At 42.5% G+C, this 13,717-nt stretch overlaps 2 protein-coding genes across 30 annotated transcripts in view; one reads left to right on the top strand and one right to left on the bottom strand.

Annotated features, from left to right (window-relative positions):
• LOC119558043 overlaps window positions 1–13,717 on the bottom strand; it is a 46,586-nt gene that overhangs the window by 23,333 nt on the left and 9,536 nt on the right. For 17 of the 29 annotated variants that reach the window (XR_005220153.1, XR_005220135.1, XR_005220151.1 and 14 more), the window contains exons 5-7: window positions 11,163–11,288; window positions 10,747–11,109; window positions 9,430–10,060 (exon numbers count right to left, since the gene is read on the bottom strand). Coding sequence is in view for 2 of the 29 variants with exons in the window: in XM_037871209.1 (XP_037727137.1) it covers window positions 9,430–10,060; window positions 10,747–11,109; window positions 11,163–11,288 (1,120 nt within the window). In the remaining 27 variants the exon portion in view is untranslated. Of the gene's footprint in view, window positions 1–1,048; window positions 1,120–4,076; window positions 4,210–5,187; window positions 5,440–9,429; window positions 10,061–10,746; window positions 11,110–11,162; window positions 11,289–13,717 lie in introns of those variants that run through there. The other 12 variants (XR_005220157.1, XR_005220144.1, XR_005220156.1 and 9 more) reach the window with 5 other exon arrangements.
• Window positions 12,114–12,931, top strand: LOC119558107. The gene has a single exon (XM_037871326.1). It carries the CDS (start codon window positions 12,115–12,117, stop codon window positions 12,436–12,438), a length of 324 nt encoding a protein of 107 aa, XP_037727254.1. The 5' UTR covers window position 12,114; the 3' UTR covers window positions 12,439–12,931.

Below are 13,717 nucleotides of genomic sequence, written 5' to 3' on the forward strand. Positions count from 1 at the left end.
TGGGAAAATTTTAAAATCTATTGACTTGAATTTCTTTTGAATCAAATAATATATATAAAATGTTCGAAAAATCGGCGACAGTGCCATAGCTTTGACCAGAACTGCATGAGTAAGCTAAATATGGGTAGTACGAGTATCATAAGTAGACCTACGACTAGAGCTACGAGTGCCCGCGACTGCTGGGACTAAAAAAAGTGCCAGGACCGGGAGAATATATGATTCAGGGTTTATGTGCCCGGCTTTCAGGGGTTCGGAGAGGTACGAGGCATTGAAATACTTATCTGTTGTGGCTAAAAGTTGCAAGAGCATTAAGTTACAAGCTAAAAGTTCGGGGTAATCGGTGGTATCGAGGTATCTGGGGGGTTTTAGTATGGGTGGCCCTCGCGGACTGACTGTTCTGGTGTGTTTGTGTGTTGGGCAGTGTAGATTCTGGTTGAAGTAAGGAGGAAACGGGAAACAGCGTTACGATATCCATGCAAATTATTCACCAAGATTTCTTGTTTTTTTTCAAATTTTCTTTTCTGTTTTAGGTCACATTTACAGGTAGGGTTAAAAACGTAGAAGATACATAAAAGAGGCAGAAAGTAACGAATACAAAAGGATACAAAGTGTTCGAAAATCTCGTCAAGTAACGATAACACGTGTGTTCACAGCCATAAAGAGAAAGTGTGATTGAGTGTGTGGAGAGGTGTGGTTTTAGGAAATCAAGTGATGATCGAGAGAGAGTAGAATTCGAAGCAAAAGAAATGCGGACTGAGAAACGCTTGATTGCATCACCACCAGCTTAATATGGCTATTATCAAAAAATTCTAGGTAGGAGAAAGTGGTGGAGAGTGTGGGAGAAAGTGTGAGTGAGGGGGACGATAGTGCTCGAACAAAGGAAACAAAGTTAACAACTAAGAAAATCGCACATTCCTTGCTTTCGCTTGTGACGTGTGTGTGTGGGGGGGGGGAAACTCATAAGAAAACATAACATCGAAGAGACACACACATTCAAATTAATTCGCATTAAATGCCTTTGGGCCTGGACTTAGTTCTTTTCGCTTACATTTGCATGAATCTGTAGATCGCCGGGCGAGAGTACGGTTTGGACACCTTGAACGCCGCCAAAATTACCTGCTATTCGATGTTTATTTTTGGTTTTTCATTATATATTATTCATTGGGTGTTTTTTGGTTTTTTGGGTATTTTTTTTTTTTAATGGTTTATTGTGGCGGGCAAGTTGGTTGGAGTTTCATTTTCAGGGTAGACCAGAGAGAGAGAAAGAGTGGAGAAAAATATATGAAAAGAATATTTCAAAGGTGAGTTCGAGTGGTAAATGTGAGTTAGACTAGGGCTTAACTAGCTTACTAACCTAGCTTAGGGGTAAACTAAATGGTATCTGAGGGATTTCAGCAACAGGAAAAGTTACAACTAAATGTTAAGGGTACATATTATTGCTATTCTTAGGTACTCATATTTAACTTATAATTTTGAGTGCTCATAAGCAGACTAAAAGCTTTCCAACTTTCATTACTGATACATTTGCACTCGATAAAAATGGCAGCTTACTGTTCGCCCTTGAAAGTAGGCAATAAAAGTTGTTGCAAACGCATTTCCAACCATTTCTTTAAAACAAATGCACACTCACACAGCTGCAGACTTAGACATGCCAACACTCACTCAGACAATCGCCTTGGGTGCGAAAGAAAAACTAGTTTTCCGACACACACACACACACACACACATACTCTTGGATTTTTGTGGGCCATACCCCTGGCATACTTTCATTTGACTTTGGTCACGATACAAAACGTTTATTGTGCGCATAATGGGCAACAACAACGGCAACAGCAAACAAAACAAAAACAAGTAACATATAAAAATAAAGGCAACAAAAATAAGGAATAAAAAAATTAAATAAAAACAATGTAAACAAATGAAGGCACGAAAGTAAAACAAAGCCAAAGTAAAGTAAATTATTTGAGAAACCACACGCACAATCTGCTTTTGGGTGGAACAACTAGGGGTTGGGGCAGCCAAGTGAAAGGCGCAAAAGACCAAGAAAAGAAAGCAAAAATCAATAATGTACACAAAAACACGGTCATTTCTGTCCCTTGGCGACCTTTCTTATTGTTGTTTTTAGGAGAAAGGCTGCGCACAATCATCGCATTGTGCAACAAACAAAGAGACCAAAAAATCAAACAAATTTTACATTCATATATGCGTGTGTGTGTGTGTGCGTCCTGCTGCTTCCTGTTTTATATTTTTGGCCATAAATTCAAGCCAGTTTGGTTGACAGGAGGATTGGCAAAGGAGGGGGGGGGGGGGGGGGGGGGAGTAGGTGTAATGGGCGTTGGGCTGGCAAAAGGACACTAAAATCATCATCATGAGCAGGAGAAATGGGAGAAAGCAGCCGTGGCTTGTGCTATTTTTAAACCAACCGCTCCAAACACTCGCACACAAACACACGCAGGCGCATAAATAGCACACACACAAATAGACAGGCGGCACACTCGCACACACACTCACGCACTTTCTGCGTGGGCCAGCCGCAATGTTCGCATTAATGTCACTCATACGCACAGTTGCACATGCAAACAAACAACAACAATGAACAGCAACAGTAACAACAACAACAACAACAACAACAGCAACGAGCAGGCAACATCAACGTCAACTGTTAGTGTTGGTCAACGATTTAATTAAATTCAGCCCCATTCCCCAAAGATCCTCAGCTTGGTCTGCTGGCATTTTAAAATAGCCCAAACACCCGTTCATATATCCTGGTAACACACACACACACACATATACTGGCATACCCACGCAGGATATGCGGTCTATATTTACTTATTCACAGCCTGGTCGCCCATATGCGACACATTTCGCGTTGATGTTGCGGTTGCCATTTTAGCTGGCCAAGTCCCCCCCTGGCAGGTCCTTCTAGCACCCATTGATTTTGTGTGTGTGCTTAATCGAAAATGTAATTCATTTCACAAATTTGTTGCACAGTTTTGGGCGGTGGATTTTTGGAAGTTTGTGGGCCTGACCATTGCACACACACACACACATTCACATTTTGCGGCTAACACGGAAGCTGAAACGTGTAACTTACACACCGAGAGCTCTCTATAAAGCGCATTGTATTTTGGCCAAGTGAGGTGGAATTCGCATGAGTGTGGGTGGAGTCACCTGCCTAATAGCATTTAAAAATATTATAGTTTTCAGGCTAATTTATTACACTCAAATGATACAAATTTACAAACTTTAGTTATTTCCCAGGTCCGAAACTATGTTATCTCACACTTTTCTGTGCAGTCATTAATTTTTAATAATTTTTAAATAAGGTTTATTTTAATAATCAATTTCTAAGCAATGTTCTTCAACTTTTTTTAAGGTAATAAAATAAACGAAAGTCTGAAAATGTCTTGAATTTTCTAAACACCTTAATACTAATCTAAAATATCTGTAAAAAACAAGATACGCGAATTCTTCAGTCTTGTCATACACATATTTTCTATAATTCTGACCAAAATTTAACATTACTAAAACTTATCTTCATCTTTTGTTTTCCAATGAAATCCCTTAAAATGTTATACAAACTTTTATGAGTAGTGTTCCTTATTTTATATTCAATAAAAAGTAGTTCTGAACCGAAATCTCACTTATTCAATTACAAATTCAAACTTTATTTTGACCCAAAGCCTAACTGAGGGAAACCAAATTTTTGGCTCATAACCAAAAGTGGCTATTCTGCATTCTTCTTCGGAAAATTCAACTGATTTTGTTGTAGTTGATGCTGCTGAGCTGTTGTTGTTTTCTAAGTTGCTGTTGTAACTGATTGTTTTTTTTTTGGCAGTATTTCTATTTTTTGGCATTTGTCAGACTTTTTTTTGCGCGCTATAAGCATTTCTGTATACTGGGTGCTAATCTATTTGCATTTTGCATTTAAATATATCATTTTTTGGCTGTCTAAGCATTTTGTTTGTGGTTCGAATGTTGTTCGCTGATCTGAGTGTGTGTGGCAGTTGTTGGTTTTTTGTGGTTGTTGTGGGTGCAATTCAAGAGAAGCTTCACTAACTGCAACTGACACTCACCTCAAAAAACTCGGCTTGTTAAATATGGTTTAAATTTTAGTTCTTGTAAGTTATAATTCCATGGGTTGTATTTTATTTTTGGTTTCTTTTTTATTTACAGATCCCTTTGAAGCTGGTGCTGTTGTTTTGGAATTCTGTTTTAGGCCGTTGCCTAATTTGTGGTACAAATTGCTGGGCCTGTTAGCCAACCACCCCGCACACAGACACACACACACACACACACAGTGGGGCTCAGGTGGCACCAAGGAGCACCACCCACCTAGCCACCCAACCACCCAACCACCCACCACCCACATAAAGATTGCGTGGCAGTACAGTAAACAAATCGAGCGCTTTCCTTCTACCTGCTAACCAACAGCAAAATGGCAAAAAAGAAAACAAAAAATAAAACAATAATATTAAGTTGCCTCCGCTTTTCTTTTTTGTTTTTTGCGAGGGTGTGTGTGCTAGTGGGTGGTTGGGTGGTTTTTAGGCCCACCAAGCGAGTGCCTTGGGTTCGGGGTCGTAGGTGGATGGGTGGGTGGTTCAGTGGGCGGTTCGGTGGGCGGCTGAGTGGCTCGGGTGGTTGGCCATATGCAAAAGCGTCCGTTGGGCGCCACAATTTGCGCAGTGTATTGTTAGTCGATTGACTGATTCGAGAGCAAATTTGTTTGCTTTTTTCGCCTTGGCTGTTGGGTACGCTTTCGCTCAATTGGGCAGGACTTAAAGCGATCTCAAGGTCGTGGTTACCTTTTATTTTTTTTCACTTTCACTTTACTGCGAATTTTTGCATTTCAATTTTCACACTTTCTGCCTGGTTATTGGTTTGTGTTTTTTTTTTGGTTAACTCCCGCTGCTGGCCAATTAGCCTTGGCTGCTGCTCAATGCCAAGTTGCCAATTATTTATGCTTCATGGCCAATTAAGTGCATTTCTTTATGTTTCACTGGCGCGGCTCTCTCTGCACTTTCTCCGCTTTCTCCGCCCGACAGCCACATGTCAGGCCGCCTTCAACTCCTTTATTTTATTTAGGTATTTATACAATTTCCGCCCAAGGTTATTTTTAACTCAACATTCACATTTCACAGAGTTTGGCTTTCGTTTTCAGCCCGCTTTGCTTTCGCTTTCACTCACTCGCTTTTCACTCGTATTCCGCTAAGCGGGGATTTTCCGATTTTCCAGCAAACGTATTTTTGCTTATATTACGGATAGTAGAATATTGGTTTCCTCGTGTTTTTTCTTTTCTATTTTTTTTTTTTGCCACACACGTGCGAATTTTGCGAGAAGGACCGCTGCGGCTGTTTACTCGCCTTTAAAGTTCATCGAAAACTAATTTCGTTTCGATTTCATAAAAAATCTCAATGGAATTTTCGCTTTACGCTGCCATTCGCTTTCCCTTGCGCCTACTCGCGCGCTCTCTGTCTCTCTCTCTCTCCCACTTTCTCTCGCTTTCTCTCGAGAAAGGTTTTTGTTATTGTTGCCTGTGTTGGAGCCTACAACATTTCCAATAACAATGTTACACGGCGTCCATTTTCCCATGGCTTTTCCAGTGACGAACTAAAAATAAAGTTAAGCGCGTGGCCAACACCGCAGTCGCTGCCTCAGTCGACGCAGCAGCCAGCAGCGATAACATTGACAGCTGCTGCTGCTGCTGCCGCCCAACGCCCACCGCCCACCGCCCACCACCCACTCTTGAGGACCACCCACCCACCGCCCACTTTAGGGTCAGCGGGTTTTTCCTGTGCTTGTGTTTGCCACCTTCAAGGCGAATCTCTGGCAAAGTCAACGTGTTTGTCTTTGCCTTCCAGCAAAAGTGGGCGATGGGCGGTGGGTGGGTGGTTGGATTTTCCGCGCGTGCTGGATGCGGAAAAGCTGGGAAAAGCCACTGCCACTGCCACTGCAAGTGCAAGTGCAATCCTAACTGCCAGTAGTAGGCACCATGACGCTGCACAAACCCAAAAACGCAGAGGCACTGAATGAAATGACGTCGCTGCAGGGGAAACCCAAGCTGGGAAAGGGGACTTCCCCCGATTTGCAGGCACCAGGAGGCGGAAAAGCCGAAAGTGGCCAACGTGACGCAGATTGGGATAGTTATTAAAAAGAGTTCAGGAGTTCACAGACGGTAAATTACCCGAAATAAAAAGTTACAGTCAAAGTTCTGGGGCTAAAAATATCATCTAAGTAACCAAAATAATAATAAAATCTTATGTGCCTTGACTTATAGAGACTTTGAGCTTTTAGAGCTGAACTGGAAATTATAATATCTGAAATGTGTTTTAGAAAAATAAAGTACTTTTTAACGTAATTCCTGGAAATTACATTACTAATGCTTTATAAACAAGATCTAAAAATGTTTAAATTTGAATTTGAATTTGATAGAATTTCCTAAAGAAATCAAAATATTTGACTGAAATTTATAAAATATATTTCCAATAAAGATTAAGATTTGCTGTACATATTTTAAAGGTGTTTTTTATATTTTTTTTTAATTTCTACAGAAAAGTTTTCCTTAACCCACGATTGAGGAAACATAAGAGAGTTGGATCTATTATGACCATCAATCTGTTTTAAAAATGCTAAAATATATTGGAAAAATGTTTTTATATATTATAAAAATAAATGCTAAAATATATTATATATTAAATATTATAAAAATATTTTACTAATATATTTTAGCATTTAGAAACAGCATAAAAACAATTTTATAATAGATCCAGCTCTTTTGTGTTTCCTCAATCGTGGGTTAAGCCAAACTTTTTGTGGGTTTACGCGCGCTTCACGCCAACATCAGCTGCTCCTCTGCCTCGCCCACCCACTTGACCGCCCGCCGCCCACCGCCCACCGCCATAGAAGTGGATGTAAAAACATCGAAGGGGGCTGCCAAAGGGGGGTAAGAAAATACAGCGCATGCGTCTTACTTCACCACGATGGTGTGTGGGAATTTTCCAAGCGAGTTTTCGAACGGGAAATTCCAACGCATGACGTCTGGCGGTGGACTATTGTGAACTAACCAGCAGAGTGGTGGGTTCTCATTGGCACCACTGTGGTGAGTTGCGAGTGCAGTTGCACCGAGAACACGAGCCACATGGCATCCACCCAGTCCACCAACCACCACCCACCACCCCACTTTCTCCGCTTCCCGCGAGACTTTCACTTCGGTTTCGATTTCTTTATCACTTTGCTGCATTTCGGCATTTAATTTACGGGATGCAGACATAAGTTTGCCCCACCTGGTTATCGCTGTGGTTGCACGCCAGATCAGGTGGGTGGTGCTTTTTTTTATATTGAGAGGGGGTGGTTGAGTGGTGGGCCTGTTACATTTTGTGCGCCTAATTTTATGCCCCACAAACACACACTCTTTGCGGGGCCAAAGTTGAAATCAATAATTATTATATGCTAGTTTGTTGGGAAATTGAAAATGACAGAAGGAGTTGAGTGGGCGGGGCTTGTCGGTGGGCGGTGGGCGGTGTAAGTGCAACATGCTTGCCAGAAACTTGCGCGCTAATGTGCAGCAATAAAAAATTTAAATCACCAAGTGCCGCATGTTGCACTGCCACCGAAACAAACACTCGAAGAAAATAAACTACACTTTGTTTGCAAAAAAAATTTAAAAATAGGTCTAGTTTAGTTCCAGATCTCTAAAAATATGAATCCATTTATAAGATGCTGTTCACCAGTATATCCAAATCAGAAAGTGAAGAGATTTAAACTATTTTTAAACCAAACTGTAATTTATTTTAATATAAAAAGCCCTTTAACCTTTTTATAAGCCTGAAGTTTTTATGAATTTTAAAGGCTCTTTAAATTATATAGAAATTTCATTTAATAGGCTATGATTGATGACTTTGATGGCTATTTCTCTGAGTGCATGCCAAACTGTCGCCTGTCGTGGGGGTGGAAAAAAGAGGGGTGTGGGGGTTGGGCTTAAGGGTGGCAGAACTGCAGCAAGTGCCAACAAGAAACTTTCTAATTAGGATAATAAATTTGCCAGCATCGCACTTGACAACGTGGCCCGGCATCTCTCAAAACATGAAGAGCAGAAGAAGGAACAGCCTTCGAGGAAAGCCGCCCCCTTTGACACAAAACCCCCCCCCCCCTCCCCCCTCCTAAGGAAATCCCACCCCCTTTCGGAAGGAAACGGCCACCAAGCAGAGCGACATCATCAGCTGCAAGTGCAGCTGCTTGGCCAACTTCTTGATGTTTTGTGGTGGCTGCCAAAAAGGAAAAGCTGCTGCTCGGCCTGCCTTTTTCCTCCATTTTCACTGCCTTTCCCTGTTGGAAAATGTGTTTTCGGGTCAGCTGTGTGCAACCTTCCTGCCTTTCACTGGCATATAATTTATGCTGATTGCATTTAACGGCCATCGCGAAGCCGAGTGAAAGTGTGCAGCGTCCAAGAGTGGCTCTTCTGGCCTCTCTCTCTGTAAACAATTTATTTTTATTTTCGCCGCTTCCGCGGCACCTTCTTGTGCGCTTTTACCGTTCACCACCCACCACCCCCACGCTTTTCCGCCACCCTTTTCAGATTTTCCCTTGCATTCGCCGAGAGTCAAGTGCCCCCGAGATAAGCGCATCGAAATGTTTCCGCTACAAAACATTCCTCGCCATTCGCCTTTCGCTTTTTGCCCCAGCTTTTCCTCGCTTTTCCTCGCTTTTCCCCCGCAATTTTCCCCGTGTGTGAGTGTGTCTGTGTGAGCTCTCTATTTTTATAGCCCCCGGCATGCAAGTTGCGTTTCTCCTTTTGCGGGTAGAAAGTGTTTGGCGAAAACTTTTCCCGTTTAACAGCTTAAACTTTCATTCCTATGCTAAGCGCAAATTTAGGGGTTTCCTTATCCAGCTTAAATCGAACTTAAGGCCTTAAATTTAGCTTAAAGTTAGCTTACAGATGGTTTTTTAATAGACATCGAAAGAAAGAAACATATATATAAAGTATATACACCGATAAACGAAACACAGAAATATGAGGCAAAACAGAGGTTAAAAGACTTTTGAGTTGGTTTTCGGAAAGAACATCAAATATTGGATTTCAAAAAACGAATCAAAGAAAAAGACAACGCACCAATGTGAGACAAGAGAGTGCTACGTTTTCGAAAGATTTGCTTTTTTTTTTTCTTATAAAGGATATAGGATTTTGGTAGAGCGAGCGAGCCAAAGAAAAGTTTACACAGAGAGATAGATAGTGAATTACAGAGAGGAACATTTAAAATGGATTTTGGGATATTTTTGGGGGGCATTGCCTTGCGGGATATTTAGAGATATGGAAGCGATAGATATCAAGGGATATATAGAGTCGGGGATCTCAGAGATAGAGCAGAGATAGAGAGCAGGGGGAGGTGGGAGGGGGGGTGGATGCGAATTGGACAAAACGTCTCAACTCACCGTCATAGTCCGAGCCGGCGGTCACCGTGGCCACGCCCCCCGAACCGGCCGCCTGCGCCTGCGCGGCCAGCAGCTGCTGCTGGAACTCCTCCTCCGAGCTGCTGAAGGACCTCTGCTGCTGCGAGGCGTACTGCGATCCTGCCAGGGCGCGCCGCTGCTGCTGCTGCTGTTGCTGCTGGCTGTAGGCACTGGAGTCCATCGCATGACCCCCGCTGATGGTCAGGTTGCGGGTCAAAGGTGGCGGCTTCTGGTAGCCACCCATCTGCGCCGCCTGCTGGCCATGCTGCTGCTGCATCGTCTGATGTTGCTGATGTTGCTGGTGTTGCTGATGTTGCTGATGCTGCTGGTGTTGCTGCTGCTGTGGATGGGGATGCTGATGCGGATGTTGCTGCGGCTGCTGGTGTATCTGCGCCTGGTAGGATTGCTGCTGCTGCTGATGCTGCTGCCTGGCTGCAAATTGCTGCTGCTGCTGCGGATGTTGCTGCGGTGATTGGCGATGCTGCTGCGGCATTAGGTGTTGTTGCTGCTGCTGGTGCTGCGTGTGCGACTGCGACTGCGGCGGATGTTGCGGCTGCACCTGGCTGGGATGCGCCAGGTGCGGATGCTGCCTCATTAGGCCGTCCAGTTCACCCTGCAAAATATTTAAACATGTATAAGTGTTAGTCATCAACGAAGTAATATTTATTTTACGGGGCTAGCCCTCAATGAAAAAATGTATCTTTACAAATTAACGTCTAATAGAAACAATTAAATTAAATTATAAACATTTATTGAGAGCCGTAGATAATAGTTAGCCCCTGCATTTAATGTTAAAGTAAAATGTATCATATTTTGGAATTTCTATCTCTTTAAATTCATTTTTATTTTTAGGTGATTAAAAAATAAATATACACACTTTCACTTATTGGCAACTAAAAGATACAATCATAAAGGTTTTATTAAGCTTTTTTTGTAGTTATTTTATAAAAGGTATACTTTTGTTTAGCTCATAAGTGTCAAATTAAGTAACACTTAAATTTGTAAATAAACAGTTTCACACTTCCTATAAAATACAACAAACCCATCCCAATTCGTTATTAAACATTTCTTTTTTTAGTTGTTAAATTTTTTTTATGCTTTTCTCTAAGAAATATTAAAGTTTTAGAAATTTAGAGTTAACGCCTAATTTATTTAGCATCCTAATATGAATATGATATTATTATTATATACAAGTTATTTTTTTCAAGAGCAGATTACTTTTCTAATGTATGTTCTAAATTGCCTTAAACAGGGGTGTTCTTTTTGGCTTAATCATTACATATTTGGTACTCTGCTTACCTGATAGTATCGCGGGTCGTCGTCGGGATAGGCGCCACCCGACCTCTGCTGCTGCTGCTGCCCTCCGTATCCCTGCTGCGCCTGCTGCGGATTCATGGGCTGCATCCTGGAGCGCTGCTGTTGCTGCTGCTGGTGGTGGTGCTGCATCTGCTGGCCGGGACTCATCATGGGGTCCATCCCGCTGTCGGAGGCCGAGAGGCGGCGGTTGGTGGGCTGCTCCTGCTGCGAGTACTGGCGCCTCAGCATGCTGCCCGCCCGCTGCATCGGCAGGTTCTCCTTCTCGGCGGCACTGCGCGTCCGCTCCAGCTTGGGCCGCTTGTCCGTGGTGTCGTGCGGATCCACGATGGGATGCTGCGATATGTCCTGTCGTATAAACCATAAACACCCTGATTGTCCCATCTTCAGCATCTACTCACGCTGCTCCCATCCGGCTCGATGCGTCGGATGAAACCATCTTGCTGGGCCGCCGTCTTGTTGATCCACTGGCCAGTCTTCGACAGCAGCTCCTGCTTCTTGCGGCACAGGATGCACACCCAAATAACCTGAAAGGGTAAGGAGATATATAATTTAAGATGCAGGTTTTAAAATGGAAGACAGACAGCATTGCTTGAGGATTGGGATTTCAAGTTGTGGTATGCAAGTATAAGTTGGTTTATATTTGATTTATATATATATTTGGTTAATATTTGGTTTATAAAAGAAAGACAGAACATTTACCATCCTTTTTTGCTCTTAAGGAACATTTTAAAATTTTTAATTTACTGAATAAACGACACCTTTTGTCTTAATACTAAAATCTCCAGTAACTTCTAAAATTCTGGGCGAAAACTGTTTCTAGTTCTCAAATAACTCAGCGATAAAATGTAGATCAAATTAATAAAACCTTTACACTCAAAAATGGTTTGATTTATATTTTAGATATTTTGAGTAAAGAGTTTTTTTTTTAAATTAAGAAAATCTTTAAATAAATGATTTTAAGAAGCAGACAATTTTTTAAATTACATAAAAAATCTTCACTGACTCCAGATCCTTTTCTCATCCGCTTAGGCTTCCACTCAACCCTTCCCTTCAATGTATGTACAAAAAGATTGAAGCCAATCTAGTCTACACAGGTGCTTCAATCAATCGAACACACACACACCGAAGGTTCCGGGACACACCGGGGAATTTACACGATAGCCAGCGACACGCTTTCAAATTGGCAACCAGGCTTTTGCCATGGACGAGTCACTAAATCTGAGTGTTAGAGGGATACAGCATCCACAGGATGAATCCGAGGAGGTCCAGGATGAGATGGAGCAGGAGGAGGAGGCGGAGGAGGAGGTAGAAGAGGAGGAGGAGGTGGTTGAGGAGCTGGAGGAGAAGGACATGGAGGACATGGAGGAGGAGGAGGAGGAGGAGATGGAGGAGGAGATGGAGGAGGAGGAGGATATGGATGATATCTACCTCGAGAATGCGGTCGAGTTTGAGGATGGTACCCGGCTCCTCTACTACTTCGAAAGAATTGTCCGCTTTCTGAGGGGTTATATCTTTATGACCACCTTTGTCGAGCAGAATCCGCCTGAATATTTTTCGGGTTTCAGTAATATGCACATTGTGCATCAGATCAAGAACGATCGAAAGGTGAAGCGGTACCGCTTTTACCACCTGACGTTCCACTTCCGCGCCTCCAGATTCGCCACATTATCCTGAGGAAGGGACACCTTGCGACGGTGCAATCGTGTCACAGCCAAATTGAAATTCCATTTGGCATTTGTTCGGAGTTGTTGGCCCATCTCGTTTCATTTTGCGCCCTGGCATTCACTTCTTAGCCCCCTTTTTTCCCTCCCAAAAAAAAAACCCACGTCTCTGCCCTTTTCTGGCGCTCTCTGTGTGTGTGTATGTGTGTGACATTTTGGCAGCAGTTCAACGGAAAAACGTTTGGCAGCAGGGCCAGAAAATGATAAGCCTGGGCAGCGCAAAAAAAAAAAGAAGAGGGGCAAACAACCAAGGAAACGGTTCACTGAGTTAAATAAAAATTGAAAAAAGTGTAATTGAAATGCAATGCACTGGGAGGGGGAAGCAGTGGATTCAAAAGAAAGAATTCGGAGGGACTTTCTTCAATGCCAGCAGAAGATATCCTGCCATCAAGGTTACTGGTTAAGGTAACCCGAAATAGGACACAGTGGCATGGAGTATATATTGTACAGAAGACAATAAGATTATTTAAAGCAAGAAGCGGTTGAGGAATAAATTAATTCAACTATTTTTAAGTTTTAAGAGGACTTTGGAATAATGTATTAGAAGGGTGTATGATTTCTTAAGCTTTCAAAAAATAAATAAAATATTTAAACTGGGTATAGATTAAAGCAAATATTTTGAAAAATATATAAATGTAACACAAATGGAATTTAATATTTCAGTAAAAGGAGTCCCATTTCTTAAGTAGCCTTGACTTCAACAAGATAACCCCTACTGCAATTATAAATCTTTTCCTAACAAGCCAATTTATTGTGCATGATTTGGTACATCTCCGATGCCCAGAAAGATGTTACACATAGTTATAATCTATTTCTGGCCCCCCAAGGGGTTCCGTCATCTCATATCCTTGACCAGAGGCATCGCTTGAAACTGGGAATTATTTCTAAATTATGAGTGTGAAATTGAGAGGCGTTGGGTTTGGGGAAGAGGAGATATGGAGGCCAGGCTCTTGGGATAGGGATCCGTACCACCCACTACCCACTCGCCAATTATCCGCGATGGCGATGGCGGACTGAAAGGCGACAAAGGGCATTTATTCATGCGCTCCACGCGTCACTGGGGACAGTTGGCAACAAGCGGCGATGGCCTATGGCAATAGCCCTGTCGATGTGGCAATGGGGCGTATGAGTGATGGCTGCTTAGTCAAGCGGCAGCCGGGTCGCCAGTAATATTGGCACCAGCGTTGTCCTATTTGTCAATAAGCGGAAAATGAGCTCGACACCCTTAAGCA

This window comes from Drosophila subpulchrella, chromosome 3R (assembly GCF_014743375.2).
Source record: "Drosophila subpulchrella strain 33 F10 #4 breed RU33 chromosome 3R, RU_Dsub_v1.1 Primary Assembly, whole genome shotgun sequence".
Classification (NCBI taxonomy): Eukaryota; Metazoa; Arthropoda; class Insecta; order Diptera; family Drosophilidae; genus Drosophila; species Drosophila subpulchrella.